The sequence below is a fragment of the Diadema antillarum genome, unplaced genomic scaffold (assembly GCF_040938485.1).
Source record: "Diadema antillarum isolate AM-2024a unplaced genomic scaffold, OU_Dant_1.0 seq00001234_RagTag, whole genome shotgun sequence".
In the NCBI taxonomy this organism is placed as follows: domain Eukaryota; kingdom Metazoa; phylum Echinodermata; class Echinoidea; order Diadematoida; family Diadematidae; genus Diadema; species Diadema antillarum.
The window spans coordinates 868,296-878,789 of record NW_027272022.1 but is presented as its reverse complement, the minus strand read 5'-3'; the positions used below and the strand labels follow the sequence as shown (position 1 = coordinate 878,789).

Below are 10,494 nucleotides of genomic sequence, written 5' to 3'. Positions count from 1 at the left end.
TCAGACTTTAACGACGCTAGAAGATGTCCACCTCTTTCTAAGTCTTCCCGCCACGCCCCACCCGATGCTACTGCCGATGACATGGCGAAGACCCAGCGGGGAAAGACATCTCAGTGGAAGTTTCAAACAAGTAAAGATGGCTGCAAGAAAGTGCCTGTGATATCGTCGCACCACGCAGAATTTTAGAACGCGATAGGAGAGGTAGACGAGGAGGAGAAGGAAGGCGTAGACGTCGAGCGAGTACACCTGCCAGATATAGAGGTCGGTGCGCGACGAGCGGAGGTAGTCGCCACCGTACTTCATCACGTGCTCGATCCAGAACGCCGCCCGCTCGAGCGGCGGTTGAGGGTGAGCCTTGAAGATGGCAGACACGCGCTGAGTGTGATGCCGGTAGCTGCAATAGATGGACAAATGGGGTGGAAATCGGCAAAGATATCGACTATTAGATTGGCAAGCAAGTATTTCTATACGGGGTAAAACCACAATCCCTGATCTGAACATATATGAATTGCTAGGGGAAAAAAAACATAAAAAAGGTACGTTTATGTAGGCATAAGTTTAATGTGTAGCTAATGAGAGAGAGAGGGGGGGGGGGGAGAGGGAGAGAGTTACAACGACATATCAATGTAAATGAGTGAATGAATGGATAGATTATTATAAAAATAATGTTGATAAAAAGATACTCTGAGTTTCAACGGTATTGTCTCAACTTCAATTGCACGTAATTTACATCTTACAGAAGACAGCATCTGCTAGATATCTATAGTGGAACGGGAAACAGTGTATAATTTGAAAACCAAAATTGTAGAATTTCTAAGGCGTTTCAAGAAAATTTGTGTCATCGTTAGCAATATCAAAGAATGATTATTTTCTTTTTTTATTCAGAAAAGCGTATCTCCTAATAGTCTCTTAACAAATACATTATTCAGACCGTCCTGATTGCTTTTGTTTTGTCTGTCCATTTCCATCTGTGAAGATGGCTGGATAGCCCATATTCAGCTACGTTAAGCTGGTCTTCCATGGGGTCCAGTTAGATGTGAGGTGGGACCACTTCAACGGGTTAAACACCCTGTTCTCGCGATGAATGAATGAAGCGGGATCATTTAAGTGCATTACCTCCATTTTATGTCCTATCCGAGGGATCGAGTGTTTTGCCTCTTGCTAGAGGGGACGGTATGCTTACACACAACATTGCTCAGTCTAGACTCGGGTTTGAACCCGGGCCGCGTGATCGTGAGGCAGACGCGCTACCGACTGAGCCAACTCACCGCCCTGACTCTTTCTCATGTGTTGAGGAAATTAGTACACTAACCTTGAATTATTGATAACCGTCTGTATGGCGAGCGTCAGTTCTTCACTGGTGAAGGAGAAGAAGTCGACGACGACGCCCATCCCGCGATCGACCACGCGCGCGGCAACGTCGGGGTGATCGTAGATCAGCGGCATGACCACCATCGGGACACCGTGGTAGAGGGCTTCATACATGCCGTTGTTGCCGCCGTGAAAGACAAGCGCCTTGAGACTTTGGTGTCCTGGGTTATTGCAAGTCATGGAAAATATGACATTGTTTATAGTGTTAATAGCAATCCAACAAAAGAAAAAGAAGGCTCTGATAGCGATATCATGAATCTTTTATTGACAGCATGAATCTATTTATATCATTGCCTTTAGAAAGACCTTGAAAGATTGAAGGGATATAACATTTGATGGGGAAGTTAAATCTCATTGATGGGGGAATACTCCTGGACACTGTTTCATAGAATTGTTCGTAAAGTTACGCACGACCCTACTAACTGCTAAAGTATGGAAAGCCAAGATGTTTCATAATCATTTTAAATTTCAATAGCTAAATTTGAAATTTGTAGATGATAATGATTATTCTTACATTCTAACACATGTTTTTAGTTGAAAGCCTTTTTTTTTTGGCCCCAATGTAGATGAAATATTGACGTAACGTCATACTTTGTTAAAAACGTAGGGGTGGGAGTGTTGAAACATGATATATGACACTTTACATTCCAGTCGTTCGTAAAATGATGCATAACTTTACGACCAGCTCTATGACACAGGGCCCTGACGTGCGTTCAGAAAACGAACTAAATTGTGCAATGTACCCAAAAGATCATTCTGTGGCATCCATTTCACGATTCTGATGTTGCTCGAAAGCTGAAGCGAGGCTGGCGGTTCTTCCTTCATCTGCCAGACGATGAGTTGTGGGATGGCGGCAAAAACGCGCGCAAATTTTTACGTTCTGATGCGCATTTTGTAGAAATTCTTTGCAAACAGCTGGAAAAACAGTGATTTCGAAATCTTTGTTCACATAATGGAATGAGCAATATGAGAAATAAACGTTTCTCAGGTGGTAACTAGTATAATTATTGTATTCATAATTAAGCAAATTAGTACTGAAATATGCAGATAATAATAACACTGGAAGAGTAATTGTTAAATTCTTTTTTGTTGAGAGGCAAGTTAATAGGAAAACTCTGGTTCCCAAGCGAAATTCACCGATCTTAACTGCCCAGCCACAGAAATTGTCAGTTTCGGACACGCATTTTCTGGATTTTTTTTTTCAAACGAGTTGGAAAAAAGTGATTTGAAATCTTTGTACATAGAATGGAAATAGCAAGTTGAGGAATAAACGTTTGTCATGTGGTAAATAGTATATTTCTTTCATAATCATGCAAATTATGACTGAATTATGCAGATAAACACTGGAAGAGTAATTTATATATATATATATATACATATTTTTTTTTTTCTGGAGAGGGAAGTTAAAACACTAGATATGTAGACTTTAAGGTTTTGAGGGTTGGATAAAAACCAGAATCCGTTCTTGGCGGTATCAAAATAAATGCAAATATTGTGATTGGTGTGCAAATCTCAATTATGTATATAGGCTTCATGAGCTTTATGTGCATGCAGTTCATTCAATAGCATGTATCACCTGGTGGGATTATATTTTTCAAATCCTCAATAAAAAAGAACAACAACGGGTCTTATTAAAGCAAATGAACTTTAACATCTAATTTGCATAATACATACAAAATATCTGCAATATTACCATAATTAAATTTTGTTACTAGCAAAGATGCACATAATCAGGTGGATGTGATGCAGGTCGGATAAAAGAAAGACATTCGTTCATAGTCCATGTGTGTATAGTAGGTCCATGGTGCAGCCACTGGGCGCAACTGGGGTTATCGAACGTTTTTCAAACTACAGACCTTCAAAAATCGCTGGTGCATGATGTCAATGACAGGATGATGAGTTCATCACTGGTATTTTGAGCCAGCCAGGTTTGGGATGACGCGTGCATCTCTGAACTGACATTGTGGGGGCGCTGTATATGGCATGACACAAATGCGCTCCTCGGATCGACAGATAACAATAGATCAAATCAAATCATAATTATATCACATGTTAACAGAGCCTTACATCTTTTTCATAAAACCTGAAAAAATTCTCTCTCTCTCTCTCTCTCTTTGCCATGTTGTAAGCGCCCTGAGCCTAACGGGAAGAGCGTATCAAACATTCACTGCATCGTCTTGTATTTTATTTCATTGTATTGTATTGTTTGTCATAAGATATGTATTGTATTGTAACACCCGATTATGTGCATCTTGATAAGTACATTCAGGTGCTTTGACATTGACGATTGTGTAGGCCCTAATCATTCATCGCCACTGACAAAAGAACCGTTTCCCTCATTTCGGTTTTATTTTGCTGAGGTGCCTTTCCTGACTTAACTGCCTTTGGAAAATCGGCAATGATGGGGAGCAGCACTTAACTGCCTTTGGAAAAAACCGACGATGATGGGGAGCAGCAAACCTCCAATCATGACAAATTTCGTGTAAGATATACTTTGTGTGACGATGCAGTGTATCTCGATAGTAAATTCAAGTTTATATCAACATTGCCCTTATTTATGAAGTTATACAATGTCAGAGAGGTCTGTATTTATAGTGTGTATGCGGGCACATCGAATATTAAAATCGGTGTTCCAAGTAATATATTTCTTTGCTCTGGTTTTATTATCCAGTTTATGTAAAGATGCATTCCACAAAATTGTCCCTTTATGCCCTTAAAGGATATTAAGAAATAGAACGCAACACCTTTTGCTAGAAATGGGAAAATCCATCAAAAGTTGGCGTAAACAGGTCCAAATGATATTCATAACTACATGATTTGGGCCCTGCAAACGTTTAAAAGTGATTTTTTTTTTTTTTTTTGGGGGGGGGGGGTAAAAACACTTCTTCTTTTACTGATATTATTTTGATGAGAGCAGTGGCTATAAGATATTGAGGTTTTCTTCCACGGGGTCAAAGTTGACATGGTTATCTTGCAGGGCTTGACGGGAAAACCCATTCTCTAATGTTCTAGCACGCCATAACATACCACATCAGCACTGGAGATGCGGGGAGTGGTGCCATGAGGAGAGTGGTGTCACAAGGAGAGTTGAAGCGCCCCACCCTCCCCCCGTCCCTCCTCAAATTTGTGTTTAGAGTACACAGGTCAAAGGTTTCCTACCCTCTGTTGAAAGTGGGGGTTTTAAAAAACACTTCCTCTTTTACTGATATTTTGACGAGAGGAATGGCTTCAAAATGTTGAGATTTTCTTCAACGGGATTAATCATCTGGCAGGACTTGACGGGAAAACCCCGGCTCTAATGTTCTAGCATGCCATAACATACCACAGCAGCGGAGGAGATTCGGGGGAGTGGTGCCATGAGGAGAGTGGTGCAATATAAGGAGAGTTGGAGCGCCCCTCCTTGCCCCCTTCCCTCCTCAAACTTGTGTTTAGAGTACACAGGTCAAAGGTCTTGCACATGAACCCTCTGTTGAAAGAGAGGTTTTTTTTTAACACTTCCTCTTTTGCTGATATTTGATGAGAGCAATGACTTTAAAATGTTGAGATTTTCTTCAACGCAATTAAGTTGACATGATACCTTGCAGCACTTGAGGGGAAAACCCCTTTTATAATGTGATATCAGTCTCATAGTAAAACAGTATGGAGGGTCGAGGCTCCTCCTGTCGCTGATTACAGGGGAGATGCAGGGTAGTGGTCTCACTATATACTGTATTAACTAGAGAGTGGTGTTGTATGGAGAGTTCCCTGGTGAAAACACTTCTTGCGTGATACTTAGACATAACTTTATGAAATGTTAGAGAGCATTTATTATTCTATAAAGAGGAATTCAATGTTTGTTTGATGGAAATAAATTTTGAAATGACCGAGTTATCAAAACAACAAAGTAAAACAAAGCAATCCAAATGAAACCTGAGTCCCACATTAGATAAACTATGAATTCCTCTTAGTATTATACGCTCTTCCATATTTTCCATCAAGCATCTCAACAGAAACTGTTTTTTCCCTTTTGAAAAATCACTGTCACTCTATAGCACAAGGAAACAGATGTGATACACCACAATAATGACACAAGTAACAAAAATATAAAACATTCTCAAAGGACAACGAATAGTGAATTTCTCAGATTGATGGATGAACCTTTTCAATACTGAGATGGCAACTAACGGTTAGTCTGCGATTTATGTGTAATCTTGTTTTGGATGCTTGATATCCTGATTTTTATACATGATTTACACGTATGTAATAGATTTAACACGACCACCTTGATTAGAGTTAAGCAGTCAGAGGAGAGTGGAGCAATGGCTCAACTCTCCTGCTCTCTGACTGCAAGGCTCAACTCTTCTGGTATTGAGGTAACTGTTTTTGTGATCTTGTTTTTCCTTTTTGTCATTTTATTCTTGTATGGGTTTTTTTTTTCATTTCAGAGCACCATACACAAAACGATGACAGGGAAATATAACGAGGGAACTTAACGGATGTACTGCATGCTTATGAGTATATGAATATAAGAACGACCCAAGTCCATGGAAGACCATTTCGAGTAAACTAAAAAAAACCCCTTCATATCTTTTTTATTTGTCCAATAATATTCTACTTCACTGTGATGGGAAGGCAACATTTTATATACAAATTAGAACATATATTATTATGACAATTAACATTTACATTAATTGTGGAGAGGCCATTTTCGGGGTGGTGGACTTGGGTCGTTCTTTGATTCATATGGACTTGGGTCGTTCTTTGATTCATATACATGATATTCTGCTATAGAGATGAGAGAAGGATGAGAGAGGGCGCTATTATATTTATGGATGTAAGAATGACCCAAGTCCTTCATTCTTACATTGATATAAGATTTAACTCATTCATTTCAGGCACTTCCGGGGGTAATTAGGATTTATCATTTATACACAAGATGAGTCCTTGTATAAGCTACAATTTACCATGTCAAACTTAATTTGGCCAAAAATTGGACTTGGGTCGTTCTTATATTCAGGTCTTCTTTTATTAGGAGAACTAAAACAAATAAGAACAGAAATGAAAGCATAGAAATCATTTTAATCGAAACGTCCATTAAATATCTATAGGCCTACCTAGTCAGACAAGCGGCATCGGTGAGTATAAAAATATTGAATTATACTCTACTTACGATCAATTCCAATACGTATGAAAAGAGAGTAGAGTTACTAACTTTATGTAAGTTAAAGGTTTTGTTTACCATTGGGAGCAGTGATTTAGAAAATGTTCGAGTTAACACATTTGATACATTTGTTATGTTAAGGTCAGTTGTATCACAAAACATCCTACACTGTACTATATAACAATATCGCCTAAAATATAAAAAATATATCACTCTTTTTTTTTAAGTAAACAAAGCTATAATTATATTTAACGTTATGCATATTCAACAATATTTAACGTAGATTATATTGACCAACATTTCTGCACTGGCTGTTTCTATCCCTAATTCACATATTACAACTATTTAGAAGCACTAATGTTGGGTTTTTGTTTCATCTGCACATGACAGAAAATGCCTTTAATTTTCGTGCATCACGCCAAGCACGTGCCAAGGGGAAAGTTGTGTGATTTTAACATAATTCCTTTCGATCAACTGTGGATATGCTGTACTCCATGCAGAAGATATCTTAAGACCCTGTCACATCACCTTTCCGGGCAAGCCACGCGGACACTAGGGATTTTTCAGCATGCGGGAGAATTTTCTGCGGACAGACAAGGATGTTGACGAGTTCCGTACTTGCGTCTTACTTCTAGACCCTTGCTATTCCTACCTGCCACTTGCGTGTATTTCGTGTGACCTGCGTGAGAGCGTTGAAATTCTCAAATCCATGTGCTCCAGCAAAAATTGTGCTGGAGAATCGGATCTAGGGCAATTACCCCCCCCCCCCCCGGCAATTACCCCGCACCCTTCCCCTGGCCCTAATCCTAATCCTAATCCTAATCGTGAACCTAACCCTAACCCTAACCCAAAATCCTAACCCTAAACCTAACCCTAACCTTAATCTTTACTCTACCCTTACCACCAACTAGTATTTGGCCGGGGGTAATTGTCCTCTGGGGGTAATTGCCCGGATACGGGAAAATCTCTACACTCAACAAGCCCGCCTTGCTTGCCGGGAAAGGTATGGTATAGGGCCTAAATTTGGCTGCGGGTGAATGGGAAATGCGTGAGCAACTCTGGGTAACTCCGAATGAAATACGTGCTAGTGACTGTCATGTGCGGGTCATCTGCGGGGACCTCCGAGTAGTAAAAATTGTTCTTCGCAAGTCGCACGCAAGGCTTGCCCGGAAAGGTGTGACATTGCCTTTATACCCCCATCTCACTAGACGGCGATTCCGCTACGATCATCAAAAATCGACAAAGCGCGGCGGATCGTGGCTTGATCGCTTCAATTCTTCTCCGTCGTATCTTGAGCGGTTCAGAAGCGCGGAGGGTCGCCACCAGCGCCATGGCCGGCGACCTCGCTACGGAAGTTTTGAACATGTCCAAAACTTTCGTAGCGAGGTCGACGTAGTTTTGGAACGTAGCACAATCGCCTCACAAACGCATTAAAAGCGCCACATTCGTAACTCAGACGAGGTAGCAACGGGTTAGGCGTAACGCAAGCGCATCGAAAGCGGCCCCACCGCCCATGAAAATTACCACTTTTACAGTATTACGTAATAGTAGAGGCTACTGTGTAATCCCGTGAGATTTTCGTGCCAAAATTGATTTTTTTTTCGCTAACTTTGTCAATTTGGGGGTGCTGAATCCAAAAAACTTTGGTTCCATTTTTTCTGACCACGTCTTCAGCCGCCATTTTGAATTTCAAAATGGCCGCCCTTGCAGACTGTATTTTGACCCATATTTCATAGAGTGAGCATTGTAGAAGCTTAAGATTTGGTGCAAAATGCATGGATGTGATGTCAGACACTCTGATAAATCTCTGTCTGATATTGTGGATTGTTTTGATACAATTTGTAGGCTGCCATTTTGAATTTCAAAATGGCTGCCATAGCAAGCTGTATTTTTACCCATATCTCATAAAGTGAGCATTGTAGAAACCTCAAACTTGGTGCAAAATACATCGTTATAATGTCAAGCACTCTGATATATCATTTTCTGATATTGTGGATTGCTTTGTAGAGTTTGTAGGCCGCCATCTTGAAATTCAAAATGGCCGCCATAGCATTTTTACCCATATCTGTTTGCAATTATTGTAGAAGCATCAAATTTTTAAGAATGCACATGCTTGTGGTGTTCAATGGTCCAGCACAGCTGTTTCCTAATTGTGGATCATTAGATAGACCACCATGTTGAAATTCAAGATGGCCGCCATAGAAAACATAATTATAATACTAAGGTAAGCGCCTTAGATGAATGTGCCAAAATTGTCCTAGTTAGACTAAATTTATTTCCAGTTCACGCAGAATGGCAGCCATCTCTCTATTCAAAATGGCCGCCATAAATTCAAAATGTAAGGATGAGGTTCTAATTACTTCATCAAGAGATGATGAGGGGCAAGAACTGCGTAAGGGGGGAGGGGGCATACCACTATCCGATAGTGTGGGCAAGCGTGTAAGCGTTACATCCCATATAGCCAGGCGGGTATGCGGTTTGCAAACTGCGCGCTAAAACGGTTCGTTTTTGCCTCTCAGGCAACATGCTATTTTGCGTTGTGGAACCTCGTTAATGATTATATTTAATCCCAATCAATGAATATTTGTATAAAAGCAAGCATTGATGCAATTGAAGGTGATCTTAAAAAACTTGATGCTGCCTCAAGAGAATGAAGACAAACGAGGAAAAGTCTCGCAATGGCAAGAAATGCTATGGTCACCCTACCAGGCATCCCATTCACAAGCTTGTTTGTTGGCCATAAACTGAAACACTTAAGGTTTGATAGATATAATTATTTCTGGAATAACACAGAATGAAGAAGGAATAAGTAGGCTTTTCCTGATTGCCCTTGAGTGGGTCATCTTCAATTATTAAGACTTCCAAGATGCTTATTGCTGTACAGCCAATTATTCTAAAACTACCAAGGAGCAATGATAGCTCAGTTCTGTGGCGCTTGCATCCATCAGAATTCCTCCACAACTTAGAAGATCATCACACGAGGGTAATGTAAGAAATTGACACTGCCTTGAAGCTGATAAATGTGGTGTTTGGCAGTCAGGTATCAGAAACATTCAAGGGAGATACTCTAGAAAGAGATGAAAAGGGCAGTTTTAATGTTTTGTACTAAGAATTTGTATCTGCGAGAATTAGAATATATTAATCTCTGGAATATTGTGAGAAAGGCCAGACATTCAGCTCGTGCGAAAAAAAAATACACCACGTATGATTGGATCCAAAGTCATTAAGCTTAAGGAATCGCAAATTCTTCATAACATTTCTACTGGTTCTACAGCCTGATACATGTAGACCTGTCATTATCCGGTCATTGCTGAACGATACAATTATTGAAAGGTATAAGTTCTAAGCAATTCCACAATCACTCTTCATCTCATTGTTTTATGGCCTTCTCCTCATTCTCCCTATTAAAGGTTCATTTTTCCTACCCATGAATGCCTTAGAAACTCACAAAACTGAGCCAAATAATAAGCCTGAAAGTTGAAATACTGAGCAGTCAATTCCATCTGACACAGAGACCATGGAAAGAAAAAAAAAAGAGTTCATCAAAGATGCCATGGGAGTTACTGTCACCCGTCACTCACAAGAGATAGCCCCATTCCATTGTATGTATTAGAGCAACGAGAAAATCAGAGATATTGATGATTATTACGTAGACTCTAACATTTCAATTATCCTGATGGATCTTGTAGGTTTGCTTCACTTACTGCATTGCATGTTGTCTGCTCCATCACTGGAAAAGGAAATGATAAAGGTACAATTGACAATTTTGAGAGATTATGCTCTGCAGTTTGTTGCGAAAAAACAGGAACAGGTAAAGGTCTGCTTTTTAATGCCTTTCATGGTGCTGGCTGAAGTTGAAAATTTGAGGATGTCTCCAAGAGCAGATGGACCAAGAAGTATCTAAACCTTGAATCATGCAGAATGTGCTATGACACAGTCCGTGCCTTCCAGAAGTTTGGCGTGGATGACTTCAACCAGGACAA

At 40.1% G+C, this 10,494-nt stretch overlaps 1 protein-coding gene across 1 annotated transcript in view; it reads right to left on the bottom strand.

Annotated features, from left to right (window-relative positions):
• Positions 1-10,494, bottom strand: part of LOC139745125 (UDP-glucuronosyltransferase 2C1-like) — a 100,791-nt gene continuing 90,297 nt past the window's right edge. The window contains exons 3-5 of the mRNA XM_071655544.1: positions 2,115-2,230; positions 1,313-1,532; positions 1-394 (exon numbers count right to left, since the gene is read on the bottom strand). Coding sequence (XP_071511645.1) covers positions 1-394; positions 1,313-1,532; positions 2,115-2,230 — 730 coding nt within the window. The remainder of the gene's footprint in view (positions 395-1,312; positions 1,533-2,114; positions 2,231-10,494) is intronic.